The sequence below is a fragment of the Pseudophryne corroboree genome, chromosome 4 (genome assembly GCF_028390025.1).
Source record: "Pseudophryne corroboree isolate aPseCor3 chromosome 4, aPseCor3.hap2, whole genome shotgun sequence".
NCBI classification, from domain to species: Eukaryota; Metazoa; Chordata; class Amphibia; order Anura; family Myobatrachidae; genus Pseudophryne; species Pseudophryne corroboree.
Genome location: NC_086447.1, coordinates 704,758,734 through 704,783,977, shown reverse-complemented (window position 1 = coordinate 704,783,977; position 25,244 = coordinate 704,758,734). Strand labels below are relative to the sequence as shown.

The 25,244-nt window shown below is 42.6% G+C and overlaps 1 protein-coding gene across 2 annotated transcripts in view; it reads right to left on the bottom strand.

The window, feature by feature from the left end:
• The window catches only part of RASGRP3 (RAS guanyl releasing protein 3), a 194,269-nt gene that overhangs the window by 118,275 nt on the left and 50,750 nt on the right, over positions 1-25,244 (bottom strand). The window contains exons 2-5 of one of the 2 annotated variants that reach the window (XM_063917967.1): positions 22,170-22,341; positions 19,377-19,479; positions 14,671-14,733; positions 12,881-13,012 (exon numbers count right to left, since the gene is read on the bottom strand). In XM_063917967.1, the coding sequence (XP_063774037.1) occupies positions 12,881-13,012; positions 14,671-14,733; positions 19,377-19,479; positions 22,170-22,239 (368 nt within the window). In that variant the 5' untranslated portion in view covers positions 22,240-22,341. Of the gene's footprint in view, positions 1-12,880; positions 13,013-14,670; positions 14,734-19,376; positions 19,480-22,169; positions 22,342-25,244 lie in introns of those variants that run through there. The other variant, XM_063917966.1, reaches the window with a different exon arrangement.

Here is a 25,244-nt window from a genome sequence, read left to right as displayed (position 1 = left end):
ATTATATTATTAGTGTAATTTTAATAACCTTGACAGGGTGAGAATGGGTGATTTTAATTTTTATATGGTGATTTAAATGCAGATTTTATTTATTTATTTATTTATTTATTGGTAACTTTTTTAACTGAGGTTGGGGTAGATGCTTTTAATTTTTCTGATAATAAAAAAATATTGTTGTATAATTTGTTTGTTCTGTTCTGTGCACTGTACCCCAGTACACTGTACCCCAGTGTGCTTTGTTCACTTCACGTACATATAAAAGCGGTCTGACTCCAGGCAGTGTGAGCTGAGCTGTTAGTTAAAAAAAGAAAAAGAATAAAAAATATATTGTTGTATAATTTGCTTGTACTGATCTCTGCACTGTACCCCAGTACACTTTGTTCACTTCACATACATATAAAAGCGGTCTGACTCCAGTCAGTGTGAGCTGAGCTGCTTGTTTAAAAAAAGAATAAAAAATATATTGTTGTATAATTTGCTTGTACTGTGCTGTGCACTGTACCCCAGTGCACTTTGTTCACTTCAGGTACATATAAAAGCAGTCTGATTCCACGCAGTATGAGCCGAGCTGCGAGTTAAAACAAAAGAGTAAAAAATATATTGTTTTATCATTTGTTTGTACTCTTCTGTGAACTCTACTCCAATACGCTGTACCCCAGTGGTCTCTGTTCACTTCACGTATATATAAAAGTGGTCTGACTCTACACAGTATGAGTTGAGCTGCAAGGGTGTAGTATGAGTGGCCGGCGGCCGGGATCCCGGGGGCCAGCATACCTTGCGGGCTCGCTGTGCTCACCATGCTGCGGGCACGGTGGTGCACTATGTGCACCATGCTATTTATTCTCCCTCCAGGGGGGTTGTGGACTCCCAAGAGGGAGAATATGTGTCGGCATGCCGGCGGTCGGGATCCCGGCGCCGGTATGCTGGTCGCCGGGATCCCAGCCGGCGGCATACTGAAGACCACCCGAGCTGCAAGTTAAAAAATGGATAATGACCTGTTTAAAGAAGAACAGAAGTAGCAACCAAGATGGTTCTAGTTCTTCAACGTCATCGACTAAAGCCGATGCCTGAGGGAATATAGGGTTTAAGTCAGGGCATCTGAAATAAAAAAATATATATATTTTACTAGGGTATAGAAAAAACACCTCTAATAAAGGGAAAGTTTACTGCAGAAAAACATAGAATTGCCAACATGTCATTCACCACATGCAGTAGCAAGGAAAGACTCAGTCCTTGGCCTTTATTAATGAGTGGTGGTTCTGCATCTGTCAGTGAGGCATCTTCTTCTGCCTGTTATGACAATGCAAGACCTTTTCAGAGTCTAGAAGAGGTGTAAAAAAAAAAAAAAACCACTGAGGCAGTAGAAAAAACTGTGCATTTGAGAAACAGAAATGCCACAAATCCATGAAGAGAGTCTAAGTGTGTCCTTGAGTGCTATGTGTGAGTCTGACTTTTCTGCTACTGCACTCACAGGGAATCCACCTTCCACCATATCTGTCTCCTCTGCAAATGTAGGGATAAGCATATGACCAAAATATCCACTTCTAATTAGTGATGAGCACCGGAAATTTTTCGGGTTTTGTGTTTTGGTTTTGGGTTCGGTTCCGCGGCCGTGTTTTGGGTTCGAACGCGTTTTGGCAAAACCTCACCGAATTTTTTTTGTCGGATTCGGGTGTGTTTTGGATTCGGGTGTTTTTTTCAAAAAACCCTAAAAAACAGCTTAAATCATAGAATTTGGGGGTCATTTTGATCCCAAAGTATTATTAACCTCAATAACCATAATTTCCACTCATTTTCAGTCTATTCTGAACACCTCACACCTCACAATATTATTTTTAGTCCTAAAATTTGCACCGTGGTCGCTGGATGACTAAGCTCAGCGACCCAAGTGGCCGACACAAACACCTGGCCCATCTAGGAGTGGCACTGCAGTGTCACGCAGGATGGCCCTTCAAAAAACTACTCCCCAAACAGCACATGACGCAAAGAAGAAAAAAAAGAGGCGCAATGAGGTAGCTGTGTGAGTAAGCTAAGCGACCCTAGTGGCCGACACAAACACCTGGCCCATCTAGGAGTGGCACTGCAGTGTGAAAAAGAAGAAAAAAAAGATGCGCAATGAGGTAGCTGTGTGACTAAGATAAGCGACCCTAGTGGCCGACACAAACACCTGGCCCATCTAGGAGTGGCACTGCAGTGTCACGCAGGATGGCCCATCCAAAAAACACCCCCCAAACAGCACATGACGCAAAGAAAAAAAGAGGCGCAATGAGGTAGCTGTGTGACTAAGATAAGCGACCAAAGTGGCCGACACAAACACCTGGCCCATCTAGGAGTGGCACTGCAGTGTCACGCAGGATGGCCCTTCCAAAAAACACCCCCCAAACAGCACATGACGCAAAGAAAAAAAGAGGCGCAATGAGGTAGCTGTGTGACTAAGATAAGCAACCCAAGTGGCCGACACAAACACCTGGCCCATCTAGGAGTGGCACTGCAGTGTCACGCAGGATGGCCCTTCCAAAAACTACTCCCCAAACAGCACATGACGCAAAGAAGAAAAAAAAGAGGTGCAATGAGGTAGCTGTGTGAGTAAGCTAAGCGACCCTAGTGGCCGACACAAACACCTGGCCCATCTAGGAGTGGCACTGCAGTGTCACGCAGGATGGCCCTTCCAAAAAACACCCCCCAAACAGCACATGATGCAAAGAAAAAAAGAGGAGCAATGAGGTAGCTGTGTGACTAAGCTAAGCGACCCTAGTGGCCGACACAAACACCTGGCCCATCTAGGAGTGGCACTGCAGTGTCACGCAGGATGGCCCTTCAAAAAACTACTCCCCAAACAGCACATGACGCAAAGAAGAAAAAAAAGATGCGCAATGAGGTAGCTGTGTGACTAAGATAAGCGACCCTAGTGGCCGACACAAACACCTGGCCCATCTAGGAGTGGCACTGCAGTGTCACGCAGGATGGCCCTTCCAAAAAACACCCCCCAAACAGCACATGACGCAAAGAAAAAAAGAGGCGCAATGAGGTAGCTGTGTGACTAAGCTAAGCGACCCTAGTGGCCGACACAAACACCTGGCCCATCTAGGAGTGGCACTGCAGTGTCACGCAGGATGGCCCTTCAAAAAACTACTCCCCAAACAGCACATGACGCAAAGAAGAAAAAAACGATGCGCAATGAGGTAGCTGTGTGACTAAGATAAGCGACCCAAGTGGCCGACACAAACACCTGGCCCATCTAGGAGTGGCACTGCAGTGTCACGCAGGATGGCCCTTCCAAAAACTACTCCCCAAACAGCACATGACGCAAAGAAAAATGAAAGAAAAAAGAGGTGCAAGATGGAATTGTCCTTGGGCCCTCCCACCCACCCTTATGTTGTATAAACAGGACATGCACACTTTAACCAACCCATCATTTCAGTGACAGGGTCTGCCACACGACTGTGACTGAAATGACGGGTTGGTTTGGACCCCCACCAAAAAAGAAGCAATTAATCTCTCCTTGCACAAACTGGCTCTACAGAGGCAAGATGTCCACCTCATCATCATCCTCCGATATATCACCGTGTACATCCCCCTCCTCACAGATTATCAATTCGTCCCCACTGGAATCCACCAACTCAGCTCCCTGTGTACTTTGTGGAGGCAATTGCTGCTGGTGAATGTCTCCACGGAGGAATTGATTATAATTCATTTTAATGAACATCATCTTCTCCACATTTTCTGGATGTAACCTCATACGCCGATTGCTGACAAGGTGAGCGGCGGCACTAAACACTCTTTCGGAGTACACACTTGTGGGAGGGCAACTTAGGTAGAATAAAGCCAGTTTGTGCAAGGGCCTCCAAATTGCCTCTTTTTCCTGCCAGTATAAGTACGGACTGTCTGACGTGCCTACTTGGATGCGGTCACTCATATAATCCTCCACCATTCTTTCAATGGGGAGAGAATCATATGCAGTGACAGTAGACGACATGTCCGTAATCGTTGTCAGGTCCTTCAGTCCGGACCAGATGTCAGCATCAGCAGTCGCTCCAGACTGCCCTGCATCACCGCCAGCGGGTGGGCTCGGAATTCGTAGCCTTTTCCTCGCACCCCCTGTTGCGGGAGAATGTGAAGGAGGAGATGTTGACAGGTCGCGTTCCGCTTGACTTGACAATTTTGTCACCAGCAGTTCTTTGAACCCCAGCAGACTTGTGTCTGCCGGAAAGAGAGATCCAAGGTAGGTTTTAAATCTAGGATCGAGCACGGTGGCCAAAATGTAGTGCTCTGATTTCAACAGATTGACCACCCGTGAATCCTTGTTAAGCGAATTAAGGGCTCCATCCACAAGTCCCACATGCCTAGCGGAATCGCTCTGTGTTAGCTCCTCCTTCAATGTCTCCAGCTTCTTCTGCAAAAGCCTGATGAGGGGAATGACCTGACTCAGGCTGGCAGTGTCTGAACTGACTTCACGTGTGGCAAGTTCAAAAGGTTGCAGAACCTTGCACAACGTTGAAATCATTCTCCACTGCGCTTGAGACAGGTGCATTCCACCTCCTATATCGTGCTCAGTTGTATAGGCTTGAATGGCCTTTTGCTGCTCCTCCAACCTCTGAAGCATATAGAGGGTTGAATTCCACCTCGTTACCACTTCTTGCTTCAGATGATGGCAGGGCAGGTTCAGGCGTTTTTGGTGGTGCTCCAGTCTTCTGTACGTGGTGCCTGTACGCCGAAAGTGTCCCGCAATTCTTCTGGCCACCGACAGCATCTCTTGCACGCCCCTCTCGTTTTTTAAATAATTCTGCACCACCAAATTCAAGGTATGTGCAAAACATGGGACGTGCTGGAATTTGCCCAGATTTAATGCACACACAATATTGCTGGCATTGTCCGATGCCACAAATCCACAGGAGAGTTCAATTGGGGTAAGCCATTCCGCGATGATGTTTCTCAGTTTCCGTAAGAGGTTGTCAGCTGTGTGCCTCTTATGAAAAGCAGTGATACAAAGCGTAGCCTGCCTAGGAACGAGTTGGCGTTTGCGAGATGCTGCTACTGGTGCCGTCGCTGCTGTTCTTGCTGCGGGAGGCAATACATCTACCCAGTGGGCTGTCACAGTCATATAGTCTTGAGTCTGCCCTGCTCCACTTGTCCACATGTCCGTGGTTAAGTGGACATTGGGTACAACTGCATTTTTTAGGACACTGGTGACTCTTTTTCTGATGTCTGTGTACATTTTCGGTATCGCCTGCCTAGAGAAATGGAACCTAGATGGTATTTGGTACCGGGGACACAGTACCTCCAACAAGTCTCTAGTTGGCTCTGCAGTAATGATGGATACCGGAACCACGTTTCTCACCGCCCAGGATGCCAAGGCCTCAGTTATCCGCTTTGCAGCAGGATGACTGCTGTGATATTTCATCTTCCTCGCAAAGGACTGTTGGACAGTCAATTGCTTGGTGGAAGTAGTCAAAGTGGTCTTACGACTTCCCCTCTGGGATGACCATCGACTCCCAGCAGCAACAACAGCAGCGCCAGCAGCAGTAGGCGTTACACGCAAGGATGCATCGGAGGAATCCCAGGCAGGAGAGGACTCGTCAGAATTGCCAGTGACATGGCCTGCAGGACTATTGGCATTCCTGGGGAAGGAGGAAATTGACACTGAGGGAGTTGGTGGGGTGGTTTGCGTGAGCTTGGTTACAAGAGGAAGGGATTTACTGGTCAGTGGACTGCTTCCGCTGTCGCCCAAAGTTTTTGAACTTGTCACTGACTTATGATGAATGCGCTGCAGGTGACGTATAAGGGAGGATGTTCCGAGGTGGTTAACGTCCTTACCCCTACTTATTACAGCTTGACAAAGGCAACACACGGCTTGACAAATGTTGTCCGCATTTCTGTTGAAATACTTCCACACCGAAGAGCTGATTTTTTTGGTATTTTCACCAGGCATGTCAATGGCCCTATTCCTCCCACGGACAACAGGTGTCTCCCCGGGTGCCTGACTTAAGCAAACCACCTCACCATCAGAATCCTCCTGGTCAATTTCCTCCCCAGCGCCAGCAACACCCATATCCTCCTCATCCTGGTGTACTTCAACACTGACATCTTCAATCTGACTATCAGGAACTGGACTGCGGGTGCTCCTTCCAGCACTTGCAGGGGGCGTGCAAATGGTGGAAGGCGCATGCTCTTCACGTCCAGTGTTGGGAAGGTCAGGCATCGCAAACGACACAATTGGACTCTCCTTGTGGATTTGTGATTTCGAAGAATGCACAGTTCTTTGCTGTGCTTTTGCTAGCTTGAGTCTTTTCATATTTCTAGCGAGAGGCTGAGTGCTTCCATCCTCATGTGAAGCTGAACCACTAGCCATGAACATAGGCAAGGGCCTCAGCCGTTCCTTGCCACTCCGTGTGGTAAATGGCATATTGGCAAGTTTACGCTTCTCCTCCGACAATTTTATTTTAGATTTTTGAGTCCTTTTTTTACTGATATTTGGTGTTTTGGATTTTACATGCTCTGTACTATGACATTGGGCATCGGCCTTGGCAGACGACGTTGATGGCATTTCATCGTCTCGGCCATGACTAGTGGCAGCAGCTTCAGCACGAGGTGGAAGTCGATCTTGATCTTTCCCTATTTTTGGAACCTCAACATTTTTGTTCTCCATATTTTAATAGGCACAACTAAAAGGCACCTCAGGTAAACAATGGAGATGGATGGATACTAGTATACTTATGGATGGACGAGCGACTGCCGACACAGAGGTAGCTACAGCCGTGGACTACCGTACTGCGTCTGCTGCTAATATAGACTGGATGATAATGATATAAAAAATATATATATATATCACTACTGCAGCCGGACAGGTATATATTATATAATGACGGACCTGCTGGACACTGTCAGCACTGCAGACTCCTAAAGTAAGCTACTAGTATCAAGAAGATAGAAAAAAAAAAAAAACACCACAGGTAGGTGGTATACAATTATGGATGGACGAGCGACTGCCGACACAGAGGTAGCTACAGCCGTGGACTACCGTACTGCGTCTGCTGCTAATATAGACTGGATGATAATGATATAAAATATATATATATATCACTACTGCAGCCGGACAGGTATATATTATATAATGACGGACCTGCTGGACACTGTCAGCACTGCAGACTCCTAAAGTAAGCTACTAGTATCAAGAAGATAGAAAAAAAAAACACCACAGGTAGGTGGTATACAATTATGGATGGACGAGCGACTGCCGACACAGAGGTAGCTACAGCCGTGGACTACCGTACTGCGTCTGCTGCTAATATAGACTGGATGATAATGATATAAAAAATATATATATATATCACTACTGCAGCCGGACAGGTATATATTATATAATGACGGACCTGCTGGACACTGTCAGCACTGCAGACTCCTAAAGTAAGCTACTAGTATCAAGAAGATAGAAAAAAAAAACACAACAGGTAGGTGGTATACAATTATGGATGGACGAGCGACTGCCGACACAGAGGTAGCTACAGCCGTGGACTACCGTACTGCGTCTGCTGCTAATATAGACTGGATGATAATGATATAAAAAATATATATATATCACTACTGCAGCCGGACAGGTATATATTATATAATGACGGACCTGCTGGACACTGTCAGCACTGCAGACTCCTAAAGTAAGCTACTAGTATCAAGAAGATAGAAAAAAAAACACAACAGGTAGGTGGTATACAATTATGGATGGACGAGCAACTGCCGACACAGAGGTAGCTACAGCCGTGGACTACCGTACTGCGTCTGCTGCTAATATAGACTGGATGGTAATGATATAAAAAATATATATATATCACTACTGCAGCCGGACAGGTATATATTATATAATGACGGACCTGCTGGACACTGTCAGCACTGCAGACTCCTAAAGTAAGCTACTAGTATCAAGAAGATAGAAAAAAAAAACACCACAGGTAGGTGGTATACAATTATGGATGGACGAGCGACTGCCAACACAGAGGTAGCTACAGCCGTGGACTACCGTACTGCGTCTGCTGCTATATAGACTGGATGATAATGATATAAAAAAAATATATATATCACTACTGCAGCCGGACAGGTATATATTATATAATGACGGACCTGCTGGACACTGTCAGCACTGCAGACTCCTAAAGTAAGCTACTAGTATCAAGAAGATAGAAAAAAACCCCACAACAGGTAGGTGGTATACAATTATGGATGGACGAGCGACTGCCGACACAGAGGTAGCTACAGCCGTGGACTACCGTACTGCGTCTGCTGCTAATATAGACTGGATGATAATGATATAAAAAATATATATATATCACTACTGCAGGACAGGTATATATTATATAATGACGGACCTGCTGGACACTGTCAGCAGAATGCGTTTATAGAATAAAAACACCACACGACGAGTGTTTAACTTTTTCAGGCAGACAATCACAATATACTGGTGGTCAGTGGTCACTGGTCAGTCACACTGGCAGTGGCACTCTGGCAGCAAAAGTGTGCACTGTTAATGTACTCCTGCTATAACTGCTCCCCAGTCTCCCCCACAATTAAGCTGTGTGAGCAGTGAGCACTCAGCACAGTCAGATATACATAGATGATGCAGCACACTGAGGCTGAGCACAGATATGGTATACTGTGTCACTGTGTATCGTTTTTTTTCAGGCAGAGTCCGGATTATATTAAATAATAATAAAACTGCACTGGTGGTCACTGGTCAGTCACTAGTAAACTCTGCACTCTCTGAGTACTCCTAAGCTCCAGTAAATCAAGTGTCTCACTCTCTCTATCTATTTCTATTCTAAACGGAGAGGACGCCAGCCACGTCCTCTCCCTATCAATCTCAATGCACGTGTGAAAATGGCGGCGACGCGCGGCTCCTTATATAGAATCAGAGTCTCGCGATAGAATCCGAGCCTCGTGAGAATCCGACAGCGGGATGATGACGTTCGGGCGCGCTCGGGTTAACCGAGCAAGGCGGGAAGATCCGAGTCTGCCTCGGACCCGTGTAAAAAGGCTGAAGTTCGGGGGGGTTCGGATTCCGAGGAACCGAACCCGCTCATCACTACTTCTAATGTGAATTATTTTTACCCAAATCCTGAAAACAATTTTTAAGCCCCCTCCCCCAATTAATGCAGCAGGTTTTAGACAGTTAATTAAGGTCCTGTGTCCCTGATACCAATTCCACCTTGGCTCCATTCTACTAGACAAGCAATACCTAGCCTGTACCAGGACGTTAAAAAAACAAATTATTGCCTTACAAAATGCCATTGTACCCACGGGATTAGTACGAGATCCTGGCTGTCGGGATCCCGGCGGTCAGGAGATCGACGCCAGGAGCCCGACAGCCGGGATCCCAGCAGCAAGCGCAGCATGTCCCCTCGTGGGCTCGCTGCGCTCACCATGCTTCGGGCCTGGTGGCGACCTTTGGTCGCCACAGGGTTCTAATCCCCTCCGGGTGGTGGTGTGGACTACCACCCAAGAGGGGTAAACAACCGGCAGTCGGGACTCCGACTGACGGTATTTCAGCTGGTGTCGGGATTCCGGCATCGGTATCCTGACCGCCGGTATCCCGACAGGCGGTAAATTGACTGCCTCTCGTACCCACTGTTCACTTAATCGCAGATATGTGGACAAGCAGTAGTGGGCAAAGTAAAGATAACATAACTGTGACAGCCCACTTGGTAGGTGAATTGCTTTCAGTAGCAGTATTTAACAAACAATGGCAGCTCATATAGAGGCAGGCTACTCTGTGTCGCTGGCTTCACTATAAGGCATACTATTAAAAACCTTCTAAAAAAACTAAGGGATGTCATAGCAAAATGTCTTATCCCACTTGGATTCTCCTCAGGATTTGTGATTTCTGATGACGCCACATATTATGAAAGCATTACAGCTGGGTGAATTCTAACACATACCATGTTTTGCTCACACAATCAAGTTGGTGGTATAGGCGTTTTTTTTTTAATATAAAAATGACAGGGGCATGCAGGAGATGCTGTCTGTAGCCCGAAAAATTTTGGGACATTTTCGACATTCAGCAGCTGCATGAAGGAGATTGCAAAAGCTTCAAGAACAGTTCAATTTGCACTGACACCAACTGAAGCAAGAGGTGGAATTCCACCCTTGCTTCATGCTTCAGCAGATGGAGGAACAGCAAAAAGCCATCCACAGCTACACAACTATCCATGACATTGGGAGAGGAGGGGGAATGTACCTTACTTTAGCGCAGTGGAGAATACTTTCCATTTTCTGCAAGGTGCTAAAACCCTTTGAAGTAGCCACCTGTTAAGTTAGTTCAGGCACTGCTACCTTGAGTCAGGTGATTTCCCTAATTACACTTTTGGAATATTTGAAATTGAAGGAGATTAAATTAAGTGATTCCGCTAAGTATGTTGGACTTTATTTACTTCACCAGGATCCAAGGGTTGGCAACATCTTGAAATCGGATCAGGACATTTTGGAAATTGTGTTTGATCCTATGTTTAAGTTGTGCATCATGTCTTTCTTTCCAATAGGCCAAGATCTTAAATGAGTTCTCCTAGTGAGCAAGTTGTCAGCCCAAGTGGCACATGGCACTACAACGTCACCTCCTTCAGTTTCTCCAGCAACTGCTGCTGCCAGGAAAAAACTCCCCTTTCCCAGTGGTGATGCAGAGGAGTCAACACAACATTTTGACAACTAGTTGGGTCTAAAAGAATTGCCCAAAATTAGTGATACCTCTACCGTAACTCCATCTAATATGGTCACCATCCAAAGAATAGTGGAGGGTTATTTTAATGACGGCATACAAATAGGCATGTCACAGAGTTCCTTTGACTACTGGAAGGAAAAAAAATGCAATTTGGAGGCCTTGTACAAACTGCCTTTGCATTACTTAAGCTGCCCACCCTCCAGTGTGTACTCAGAAAGACTTTTCAGCATAGCCGGAACCTTGTAAGCAATTGGCGCAGGAGACTACTTCCTCAAAATATAGAAAAGATGATGTTCATCAAAATGAACTACAAATTAAACCGGCAATTACATCAAAGTACGGAGGCTTCTTAAATGGTAGATAATAGCGGTAGGAAGGCCAATCCCGGGATTGGGATCAGCGGGATTCCAGAATTCTGGCCCAAAAATGCCGGGATTTGAGCCTCCAATCCCAGGATTCACGGGATTGTATTGTGCATGTGCACTTTTGCGGGGCAGCGCTGAGCTCTATAGCAATACGCGGCCTGGCTGTACAGCCCGGGTGGCAGAGGGGTGTTAAAGCTGAGGCGCATGGCATGAATACACACACTGATCGTGCCAGCAGCATTTGAAATGTAACGCCGGTCGCCAGCCAATTGGAGCTGGCAGACCAGCAACCAATCAGGGAAGCGGCCGCAGCAGCGGCTCCTCATTGGCTGTCGGACTGCCCATTCTGACTGGCTGGCGGCCAGTGCTACATTTGAAATCCCACCGGTGCAGTCAATGTGTGTTCATGCCGCCCACCTAATAGTAAGTTTTGCTGCATAAACCCACCCTCCTGCGCTGCTGTGGGTCCCTACATCATCCCTCCGCGCTGCTCCCTACATTTATTTATTTTATTTATTAACAGTTTCTTATATAGTGCAGCAAATTCCGTTGCGCTTTACATCTTCCCTGCTCTCTACACTCACCCTCCCGCGCTGCTCCCTATATCCTCCCTCCCGCACAGTGGGGTTAAATTGATACTGTGTGAGGATTACTGTATGTACACACTGATGAGGGTGAGGATGAGGATAGTAATGACAATAACATCTTGCCATTGCAGAAATGTTAGCAAAGCTGCATTAAGCCCATTGGTCGCTTGTTTGTTGGGGGCCCAAACAAACTAAGCACTTCAGCTACAAAAGTGGCAGTCCCTGTCACTGAAGTGATTGGTTTGTTAAACTGTGCATGTCCTTATTAATATCCAACATAAGGGTGGGTGGTAGAGCCCAAGGACAACTCCATCTTGCACCACTTTATATTTCTGCCACTGCTATGTGGCAATATTTCATATATGTGCTATAAACTGCTGTGTATTTGTGCCACTGCTCTGTCACTTAGTAACCAGCCACCTCGCTACAGCCCTTGGTCTAAACTGGATGAAAACAATATTCTGAGCTGTGCAGTGGTCAAAATTGACTGGAATTGACTGGAAATGAATGTTATTAAAGTTAATAATACTGTGGGAACAAAAGCCCAAATTAAGCTATTTTAGTTTTTTGATCAATTTTTTTTAAAAAAATACAAAAACAAAACCAGTCACAGCATTTTGGTACAATCAAAATCAGACGATGAACTATAACCAAAACCATAACAAGCAAAAATGGTCCATCACGCATCTCTAGTTTTACAAAGATTATCAGTTGTAATACAATATTTGATCCCATAGCAATGCCATTTATTCATTGTACTAGTTACTCTGGATATGACTGAAAAATAAGTTCACTTAGTGTTCATAAACTAAAATTAAAAGGTGGTATGTATGTAATATACTGTATACTGTACTTTAGAAAATGCTTGATAAAAGTAAAAACTATGATTGTCCTGTAAATATACTGTAAACAGTATTATCACATGGAATAACTGAGTTACTAAGACAATTCAGGCCCAGACTATTATTAATGTACACCTTTGCATGGTGGGATAATATCCTACCATAATCATTACTATGACAACTAATGCTACCCTTGTAGTAAAATATTAAAAAATTTGTCTCCATAAGAAGGAAGATAAAAAACTTTTTATTTAGCTTTTTCTTGTGAAATTGAAAAATCCAAGGCATATACTGTAATTATTGTTTTATGAGGTACAGAATTTCTACTTGTTCGAGCAAAACATAACTTTGTTTCTAGAGTAAAAAACCCTTAACCAACAGACTTACATGCTGGATATGTCTATAAGATTAATATGTTCTTCATAACCCAGCTGACTTGCCAGTTCTCTGAATTCCTCCGTCAGCCGTATCAGTCCCAAATCCAAATTAAACTCTGCAGGAAATTCCAGAATCCAGTATCTAGAACAGGCATAAGGGTCATCATGACTTTCCGTCCCCACAAAAAGACAAATCTTTGATGATAATTTTTAATTGAATAACTGACCGTTGATAAAACATTCCTCATAGGCATAATTACTTGAAATATAAGTAAAATTAAATAGAATGAAATATGACTTTCTATAAAAAGTAGCCTTAAATTGGATCTATTTATATATTTGAGAAGTCAATGATCCAAAAAATATCAAACAATTATACAGCTAAACAATGGATATTTGATAGGGGATATTTTTTAATAAAACAATTATTTTTTATGTTTACTAAACCTGGACTGTCAAATGACAACAGACAATTATTATTATTATTATTATTACATTTTATTTATAAGGCGCCACAAGTGTTTTGCAGCGCCATACAAAGGACAGTATAGGGAGACCAAACTTAGCATTATAGTAAATAAATAACAAAAACAGAGTACAGGTAACAAAGAGCACCACAATTCTCAAAACATAATACAGGTAAGATGTAAGTAGCGAGGGAGTAATCATCGTACTACTTGGGGCTGGCGGCCATAGATAGAGTTGAGCCTTTACCAGCAGGAGAAAAAGCTGGTAAAGATGGTCGCTGAGTAGGAGAGAGCTGTGAGTGAAATGTGTCGAGAAGAGGGCTTTAACAACAAGAGGAAAGAGGGCCCTGCTCTGAAGAGCTAACAATCTAGTGGGAAGGGGCGACAGTGAGGTGCAAACAAGCGGGAAGTAGTCTGATGGCAGAATGTAAGCAAAGCAGAGATGGTCAAGCCATGAGGAGCAGCCTCAGGACTAGTTTATGCATTGGAATTATAACATTTAATTATGCTATTTTTTTGTCAATTTATATGTGTTGCAGAAAGTTGAAACACTATACTGACCACAATTCATATTTATCAAAAAGATAGTTACTATAAGTAAAAATGAACGTACACAACCAAGTATCTTGTTGTGTTGGGTTAATATATCAATAAAGTAACATAACTGTAATTATCACATTATTATTTTAATGAGGCTACACAATAAGATAGATAGCTATTGGAAACCAACTGATTGGCAAAATGAAGTTGGTGTGTGGCAGTTTTACTATTTGTATTTAGGGGGTCATTCCGAGTTGATCGCTTGCTAGCTATTTTTTTGCAGCGCTGCAAACAGATAGTCGCTACCTATAGGGGAGTGTATGTTTGCTTTGCAAGTATGTGATCGCATGTGCAGCCGAGCTGTACAAAAAAAATTTGTGCAGTTTCTGAGTAGCTCAGAACTTTCTCAGCCGCTGCGATCACTTCAGCCTGTTCTTGCCCGGAAATTGATGTCAGACACCCTCCCTGCAAACGCTTGGACACGCCTGCGTTTTTCCAGCCACTACCTGAAAACAGTCAGTTGACACCCATAAATGCCCTCTTCCTGTCTATCTCCTTGCGATAGGCTGCGTGAATGGATTTTTCATATAATCCATTGCTCAGCAACGATCCGCTTTGTACCTGTACGATGCGCCTGCACATTGCGGTAGTTCTGACCTGATCGCAGCGAAAAATCCTAGCGTGCGATCAGTCAGAATGACCCCCTTGGTATGCATTTATTTTTCTCTACAACTAACATTCTGGTTTTTGGTTTATGATCTGGTGCATCTTCCAATCTGTGATGTCAACGTACCGCATAAAGTGGCATGTCTTCAAGCGCAAGTCATTGCAGTTGTCACCATTGGTATTTCGATAAGTGAACAGGTTAAAGAAATATTTGGCAAACATCTTACACTTTCAATTACTTGTCATGCTTACTCTTCAGTACCAATGTATGTTAAGTCCCATTTTCTCAGTCATTACTAAAAATGGAATCTTGGCTTGCGGCAATGTATTTACACAGAAGAAGTTTTGATTTTTTTTTGCACTGTTGTAGATAACCTGTACTAAGTTGTTTTTTTTTTCTTGTTTTTTTTTACACTATAAAAAAAACAAAAATATAATTATTTATTTTATTTTTCCACCTTTTCTACCTTTCTACCTTTATTTTTCTTTTCCCCTTGTACACTAACCATCATCCCTGTGTAGGTGAGTAGACACTCTGTTGTCTGAAGCAGCAACTGGCACTCTTCTCATCCTTTACACAAAGTATAAACAATGTTATTATATAACTTATACACCCATCAGTCATAACATAATAACCAGTCACAGGTGAATGAATAACACTGATTATTTCATTACAATTGTACCTGTCAAGGGGTGGGATATTAGGAAGCAAGTGAACAGTCAGTTCTTGTAGTTGATCTGTTTGAAGCAGGAAAAATTTACAAGAGTCCAGTCACATGATTGACAGTTACTAAGTTATCATTCATAATGTTGACACCAGAATGTTGACATGGCTCAACATTTCAGCAGGCACCATGTCATCATTCCCTGAATCTTGACATGTTCACAATGTTGAAATCTGAAATGTTGCCATATATAATGTCTACATTCTCAGTATGTCTACGGGAAGGTTTAGGGAACAACAGGAATGTAAGGGCTAGTCTGTGGCAGTAGTGAATTTTCCATTAGGCACTTGAGGCATCACTGTTTGCTGGCTGCACTTGGATGCTTGTGTTGGTAATGTCAGTCCAAAAAGTACCAGTAACTGCAAAATATTTCCATCGTACTGTACCATATGCCATCTTGAATGGAGTGTAAATGGGTAAAACATGCACTTACTGCACCTGTAAGCTGTCCCAGATGTATACATAATAAAAATAAATTTTTAAATGCCATAGTTATTGGCTTCTTTTCATTATTCTATTAAATTGGCTATCATTAAATAAGGGCTTACAACCAATCAATAAAAATAATAAATTTAGGCGGGGAAGGGGGGTGCCATTACTGTTGTGCCTAGGGGCGCCCTCACCCCTAAATCCATCCCTGGTCTGTGGGGGGGGAGGTTAGGCTTAAACTGTGGGGACGGTGGGTTAGGGTTAGGCACTCAGGGAGGGTTAGGGATTAGGATTAGGGATGTGGCAACTAGACCACTAGGGACGGTTTAACAACAGTTTATCATGTCCACATGTTGGGTAAAATATAATAGCCTGCAAGAAGCAGGATGTGCGGGACTTTGTGCAAGTCTGGGCAAATTTTTAAAGTGGAAATTATTTACACAGCATGTGATCGCAGCACAAGCGCAGTCTGCTGAAAATCGCTTACTTGAGTGAACATCGGACACAGAGTACAACTCTGAATCAGACGCTATATTAGACAGGTTGTTTTAATGTTGTGGCTGGTGGGTGAACGTATTATAAAAATAACTGGCCTATTGGGATTATCAAAAAGAAATGTCACACATTTATACATTTCTATCTGGAATACTGATATTTTTTAAATAACCTTCATTTATTGCCTCTAAAACATGCAGCTACCTCATATTGCCTCATTATGGGGTTACCCCAATTATCACTAAAGAACCGTCTCAAAAAGAAAGGAGGCTGCCGGAAGTTAAAATGTCTTCATATTTATTTGAATAATTTCATAAGTATTTACTTACAAATATAAGGAAAAGGTTGAGGAGTAACACACTAGCTCCATTCAGAACTGTTGCTTTAAGAGACAGAGTACCTGATAAGCAGCACTTTGTACACTTTATCTGTAAGTGGATACTTATGATATTGTTATTCAAATAAATGTGATTTGAAAATTCATTCTGTGCTTTTGTGATGTCTCTGCACAAGACTTGCTATTGGAGACAAGTACAAATCACAGCTGCAAGGAGGACTTCTAAATATGTACAGCAGGTCAGCATAGATCATCCTTCTGCTTCATCATCATAGAAACCTGGGCTACATTTCCAAACCTAACATCCTAGTTTTTGTTCAACAAGACAAAAAGCACACTTAGGGCCTGATGTATCTGAATTTCCCAGCACATGTGTCCCGAATGTCTGTGCACAGTGACGCAGCAAAGAATTGGATGCACGATCTAAAGCCCCATACACACTGGGCGACATTCACCTAGTGAGCGACTAGCACTATATCAGTGAACGCTATATAGTTCAGCGGTATAGCGCATACACACTGAACGATATCAATGAACGATAATATTCAGTGACCTCATCCCTGCATTCACCGAACATGCATCTCAACGATTTAATCAAAGTTGATCTGCATGTTCGATAGACCATAGAGGAACGATCATCATTCAGGTATACACACTGGACTATATGAACGATAGATCTTTCAAAAAAGATTGTTTCGTTCATATCGTCCTGTGTTATCGTCCAGTGTGAATGGGGCTTTAGACTTTTAGTGGGCAGAGGTAAGAAGATGCAGTAGCTGAAAGCAGCTGTGTTCAAAGAAGCACAACCACTTACAGAGCTGGCCATAGTCAAATAGAAAAACTGACCCTTCCACAGTGCAAGTTTCAATGGTGCAACCGATGGTGATAAAATGCTCTGGTCTCAGACACTGTAAGTTGGTGTCTCAGTTGTTTAGAAATCAGACATAGCAGGTCATGTAAAAGACATACATGACCCAAGTGGTATACATTAAAACAGTTGAAATTGCCCACAGATGCTGCAACAAGACTCAGATCAGATCTTTTTCCACATGTGGATGGATGGATAAACTAAACAGAACTGCTCCCTTTCTTGGCTTACTGAATAAATGCATTTTATAATGATGATTGGCTGTTTACTCCACATATACTGTAGTTGTAGTCCTTACCCTAGTTAGAGCAGAGTCATGGTAACATAGACAATCACAGATAATTTAATTTATACAGTTAATGTTGCTCCATGTGGACAATATAGTATGGACTCATGCTTCAAGTTAATGACCATGTATGCAAAACCTTTTCATCCTCTCTAATTCAGTTTCAGATGTTTATGACCATGCTAGGGCTCAGGTTAATAGCCAATCTATATATCCTGCTCAACAGCCAAATCGTGTGAGATTTTGTCTCAGGTAGCAGGTAAAATGGATGTATTGTTGTGTCCTATATGTGTCAGGATTCAAACTCGGGGCTCTTACCTCTGGAGGCAGCTATTCTAGCTGTTGGACAGCTCCTTGCCTTTGCCTTGGGTCCAACTCAGTCTTACTGTAACCGTACCATGATGTTCTAGCATAGTGATAAGCAACTTGATACCTTCAAAAGGGACACACCCTTAATCTGAGTTAGTAATGAGTCAAATCAATTAATTAATCTAAAGAAATAAGCACTAATCTGTAATATCAAATCACCAGGCATTTTAAATAAATGTTACAAGCTATACAAAGCAACTATTATAACAAATTTAGGGGTCTATTTACGAAGCTTTGGATGGCGATAAAGTGGATGGAGATAAAGTACCAGCCAATCAGCTCCCAACTGCTATGCAACAGGCTGTGGTTGAAAAATGACAGTTATGAGATGATTAGCTAGGATTTTATCTCCGTCCACTTTATCTCCATCCAAGGCTTAGTAAATAGATCCCTCAGACAGGGCTAGGGGCTGCAAGTGAATACTTTGAGGGCCACATGCAGCTTTAGTGCTGCCTGTTGCCCATCGCTGTTCTACCTCCATCACCTAACTTCCTATATAAACCAGGCCCTGCTTTCCTCCCTGCCAGATTATGGTCCTGCTTCCTGCTGCATTCTACCTACAGATATTCTCTACATATGTGCTGTAAAAAAAAAAAATTCCATTGTGGCCTGTGTAGCAAATATTGTTCAGAACTGTCCCATACTCCCCACAAACAGTAATGCCAATATTCAATATACTGCATCAGCTAAATGTCCACCACATACAGTGCCTAATTCATAGGTTTATCCAACCATACCTTTAATCTCCGGCACTCATAGATTACACAGGTTCAGTGGCTGATTAAAACTAGATGAAATGCAAACTTGTAGTCAGCCAGCCACAGAACCTGTGTAATTCATGAGTGTCCCAGTTTAAAGGGATAGTATGGTAAGCCAACTCATTCGTGATTGTAAGGGATTGCACAGCCACAAGGAAGGGTCTGTGCGATTTTGTGTAATTAAAATTCAAATGCAACAGGAAGTGTCTGTAGATGCCTCCTGCTAACAGTAGCAAGGATCCAAGTGCTGTGTATAAGGTCGCAGCCTCGGATCACCACTGCAACCATCAACGATGCAGACCTTGGAACCGTAAAGCCTTCAAAATGGGGGTGACACATCCCCATTTTGATGAACGATGCCCATCTAACTCCGCTCCCCAAAAGCGGCAGAATGACTGACATTGGGACTACCGCAGTACGGGTCCGGCACATGTGCAAAGTACTGAACATCAGTATCTTGCGGTATGGGCCACATATCCCTTAGAATCTGAATGAGGGCCATTGGCAGGCTTTAGCTATGGCCACTTTTGCTGTTGTTTTGTGCTCTAATGTACTGAAAAGGATATATTGATAGCAGTTTGCCAGCAAGTTCAGCAGAGGACAGATACCACCGATGCATTAGCAGGACGGTTCTCGGTAACAAGTTGTTGTTCAGATGACCTTTCTCATCTGTGAAAATAAATATAACGTAATCACATCGATGTTATAGATTATAGATACAGCAATTATTGATTACGTACATGCCTATTCAATGACCTTTACCCACTATAATGCTTTAAACTAAGGACTGTATTGAGAATTTGAAAACTTGCAGTTAATTGACTACAAAGGGTTATGGCCCAAAATACACCGCCTCACCCACTAAAATAGAGCTGTGAATGGTACAGACCTAACACACTGCTCTGTACAGCAGTTTTGGTGTGAAGCACAAGTTCTAATTAAAACTATTTGTAGATTCTATATCACACTATTATTATGTCATATTCTTTTCTAAAGTGAGTGTGACCCAGATTCTATTCTATGCTACAGTAATTTTGTCAAACTACAGATACTGTTTTCTATATGAGAAATTGCAGATTGGATATCATTGTGATAGTCTGTGTTTGGAATGTACAGTGTTGGACTGGCCCCCAGGGTAAATCCCTGGTGGGCCCCACTGCCCCCTCCCCCAGGGATCAGTTTCCACACTGTGCACTTGAATTATACATTATTCATATGTTACCTTATACTGCACAGGAATATGGTGTATTCTCTACAGTCATAGCCAGATTAAGGGGGGGGGGGGGGGTGCAGGGTATACTGTACCCCGGGCTCCCCTTTGTCAGGGGGCCCCACCGGCCAGAGCACACTGATATCACTAGCTTTCCCTCCTAAGTAGCAGCAGAACCGGCAGCCAGCATGTGAGCAGAACAGTATGCAGTGCAGACAGAGACACAGGAATATCATGTTTCATGAGCGACCGATGGAGCTGTTTGACCAGAGAAGAGATAGAAGGGTGGAGAGACCTGTAAGTGACACAGGGATTCCAGCTTCCCCTCCTCCCCTCCTGGGTGTCTGAGTCCTGTGTAAACTGTTATGCAACTAAACCATTTGGGTCTAGAGATAGAGACACACACAGGGAGCTCTCCCAGTGTGTAAGTAGTACAGAGGCTGCTGCTATTCTTGCACATGACAAGATAAATTATTTTCTTTTTCTATGTGTATTTTAAGATTAAGTTGTCTTTGTTCCACTGTTAGAAAAGATGATAAAATAGTTGTCTTGCATTTAGGTGCAATTATAAACAGTACCCAGGCATTATTAAACTATTAGTTAAATCTAATATACACCATTGGCTTAAATTTAATATACACAATTTATACCTCCCAGCATGACCCATTCCAGGAGGGACAAAATGCTCTCTACCTGGACTTCCTTCTTAATTTATGATTGCAATCACCTGTGTTGAAATATCTTTCATATCAATTAAATAGTTCAACACAGGTGACCCCATTTATATATTAAGCGGGAAGTTCACTTAGAGCAATTTGTCCCTCCTGGCATGGGACATGTTGGGAGGTATGCACAATTTAATCTACATCCCCCACCTTCCATCGCCTGTTTTAAGTGCCCCGGACACCCCCAAGGCTTTTTTTGTCCCTGTCTACAGTGCATTGCTGTTGTTAATCTGCTACATTATCATGCATGCACTAGCAGTATTTACTGTACTCTCTAATGGTTAGCTAAACCTCTGGAGACTAGCCACACCCCTAATCATGGGCCCTTACATATGCATTCCCCCAGTGGGCCCTTCATGCCCCAGTCCGACACTGAATGTATGCAGAGTGATCTACTTCGGAAATTACGCGATTAAGATGTTTTTGGAACTGTGAAGCTCTCTTCATTCTGCTTGTCAAATAGAAGCAAATACTATTTAGCTAAACATGTCCTTTAAAACCGCTTAACTGGCGATTTTTCCCTTCAAAATCGTTCATAACAATGTTTCTTTTTTTCAGTTTTTATTTCATATAGTTTAGAAAGTTTTTTAAAATATTTAAATATTGAACTATGCACGTCTGCAGAACGGATCTCCTCGTCAAAAACTGGGGGACGCAGTGGGGAGGCGCAGTTGCATGTGACCTGACCATGCCGGTTAAGTGGTTAAAGGTACAATATGACGTCAACTGTCCTAAAATAAAAATAATGTAGTACATACTTGTATTGCAATACAGTATATGATGAAGTCTGACAAAACTTCCAATGTTCATCATAACCTATGCAGTAGAATAGATGAAGCCATCATGTACAGAGCAGCAGGATGGCAAATTGTCATTAAATCTGCCCCTGTATTTTCTCTGCCCAGTGCACTGCAGGGAATGCACAGGCACTGGGAGTGCAGAGAGTCACTGGTGTCGGAACAGACCATGGAGAAAAGCAGCGGTTAGACTCAAAGGCCACTGCAGCATTAGTGGGAAGGTGGTTTGCAGGCAGAAGGATGAGCCATGAGGAATAAGGCTGTGGTATCAGTGAGTAAGGTGGGCTGCAGGCATCAGGATCAGTGAGGAGAACTCAGAAGCAGGCTGCACTGCAGCAATAGTGGAGAGGCAGTTTGCAGGCATGCGGATGAGCAGTGAGGAGTCAAACTGTCGGACAGACCAGGGGAGTCTGCAACATTGATGAGATGGTGGGAGTGAAAAAGGCTAGTCACCTTACCAGGCAGTGTGGGGGAGAGGAGGAGGTGGGGGTTGTATTTATTCTTGCCAGACACTTCTGAGTTAATTGTGCCCATGGTGCTTGCTTTGTGATTGTTTTTGCACTTTAATATGAAGTATGCACTTAGACGTTATCAGAATAGCTAAAGATAGAACTTTATCAAACATACCAAACATCTCAATGCACATATACAATAGTTCATCCAAAGTAGCTGCCTTTCGGAATGTACTGGATCCCATTATTGTTAAGTCAGCAATGATTCATACTTCTCAAGAATACCATATTTCAGATGGAGTTTTCTTAATTTTCTTGAGGTTTTTTTAAATCAAGCTTAAAAGGTCCTGGTAAAATAAAGAAAAGAAAAGTTTATTGAAAGTAGATATGAATAAGTGATAGAATAAGTAATTTCTCATATATAATAATGAAAATTTTGATATAAAGTGAGCTTTTTAAATTAAATAACCTAAAGTTTAGACAATGCAAAAGGTATATTTAGAAAAACTGTAATAAAAAAGTTTAATACATGTGGATATATCATTTTTCCAAATGACCAGATATGTGCGGTGAGGTGAGGCAGGTGGAGCAGAGCCTTTCCTGTGGGCTCACATTGTGAGTAAGTCTGGCTCTGGTACTAGCCAGTGCCTCCTCAGCCATTAACCTCACCGTACGTCACTGCAGATGCATCAAAAATGGAAGAAAGATTAAATGGAGAGAGGTAAAGTACTAACCATTCAGCATGAATCTGCCATGTTACAGGCTGCGTTTGAAAATTGCTGATTGGTTGGAACTTCATCCCTTTCCACTTTCTCTCGATCCAAAGCTTAATTCATCTCCCCCCACAAGCTGAAAGTTTTAAATTGCTTATTGCTGTGACTCATTTAGCATCTCTGCTGATTAGGACAGGACACTGATTAACAAGATGTGTCCTTAGTATGATTAAACATCACTTTAACCATACTAAGAACTAAGTTATAGGGAACCTATAGCCAAGTAAGCACCCTGGCATGGAAAAAGAGGCCTTACGTTCGAGTGTGGTATGTTAGGTAGAATAGACTTAGGTCGACCACTATTGGTCGACAGTAAGTAGGTCCACATGGTTTCTAGGTTGACAGGGACTCTAGGTCGACACGTATTAGGTCGACATGAGAAAAGGTTGACATGAGGTTTTTTTACTTTTTTTGTGTCGTTTTCTCTGTACAGTGACCGGGAAACCCAATTAGTGCACCGTGTCCCCAAGCATGGCTCGCTTCGCTCGCCATGCTTCAGGTACGGTGCCTCACTCCGCTACCGCTGCGCTCGGCACAGGTTACTGTTCCCAAATGTAGTCCACGTGGATCGTAAAGTATGAAAAAGTAAAAAAAAGAGAAAAAAGAGAAAAAATGCATGTCGACGTTTTGTCATGAAGACCTAAAACATGTCGACCTAGAAACCATGACGACCTACTTACTGTCGACCAATAGTAGTCGACCTACTTACTGTCTACCTAACGACCAGATCTCCTTACATTCATATACTCTTATTATATGAAAAAACTGTTTTTGCAAATACAGAGAACTAATCCAACATACTGTACAGCACAATCAGCACTGATCTGTCAGACCTTGGAGATCATGCTCTAAAGCAGTAGTTCACAAAGCTTTTTTGGGCCACTGCACCCTTGGGTCCAGAGTCTCATCCCCAGCACCCAACCCTTTGAAAAACATAATAGCACAAAACAGTAATGATTAATTCAACCGTAATCAAAGCTTACTGCACGACCAAAGTAGCGGCCCAGCACTCAGGAGGTGTTGATAGCCACTTTGGGAAACAGTGTTCTGAAGTGGCGAGGATGCCAAAATACAATGCACTTTTCCTTTATAATTAATACTTGTGTGCACTGGAGCTCATTAACTGGTAATCCCATTGAATTTGCATAGAGTCACATTGTATTTTATTTGTACATTGTTTCCCTAAAACAAAGTCACAAGAAAAGTGCAGAAATATGAATTTTAAACATATCTCACAACAAATCACATGTCCCTGTTTTAGGATTTCTGTATACAAATTGTGCTATGTATTAATCAAACCACCACCAAACCAAGCACACTGACAGCAATCACAAGAAATCACCTCCTTAGATTTTATTTTTATTTTATTTCTTTTTTTAGCAATCTGAATCCACATTGTGGTATGTACTAAGAACATTTTCGCAAACCATCAACAAGTCCAATGAAGACAATCGCCAGAACAAAAAAGAAAAAAGAGGTGTTTCTAAGCTATCTGTATGGCCAAAACCAGTTATGGAGCCATACAGTATTCAACGTATGCATTAAAGTGCCAATAATTAAGGGACCAAACCAATTAATGAACGCATTTACATAAATTATTAATGGGTAATCTCCTATATAATAGAAAAGATCTGTCACTCTGTGACTGTGTGGCTAACGCTGGGCGTAGCTAGGAGCTCTCATTGGGTTAGCGCCAAGGTAGATCCTTCCCCTGGTGACGTCAGAGGTCATTTCACCAACTTGGTTTACCATTTTAGAACTAACCTTAGGGGCAGGTCTATCACACCCTAGGCACTAGGGAGGGTGAATGTGTATACAGTGTGCACAGATCTCCCCTGTCGAAGTAAAAAATATTACATAAAAAGAACATACAAACTACACACATATAAGTCGCTATACTTGCAAATATGCGCAGCGAGCACAGCAATATATGGTAACACACGCATTTACACGAACATGCCACAGAGATGGATTCAACACTTATTTCATACAGTACATAACTATAATAATATCAAGCGCTAGACATCATGATGATTTAAAATGATATAATGAAGTAATGTCATGTATGTGTATTATTTGAACGAAGCAAGATAGACCTGTCATATTTACTATTAAAGCAACCAGATTAATGTGTAGATTCATTTGATACTTGATATTAAGTTGTAGGACATTGCAGCAAATAATTATGATTAAATGTATAAAAGCTAAAATCACTTTTATTAGAACAATAGATATTCCAAACAGGTAGTGGACAGGAAGCTCAGGCCAGCCCTTTTGATGTCTTCAAGGCTGAACCTGATTAGCATATACAAAGAGACTAGTGACTCATCATGAATGAGTAAGTTCCCTCCCCCAAACTAGATAACACATTGCTGATCACACAGGAAGTCAGTTCCTGTTTTGGTGTCAGAGTAAGATAGAGTCCCAGCATGATTTTACAGAGAGAGAGAGAGAGACATAAGCATTGAGAGAATGGT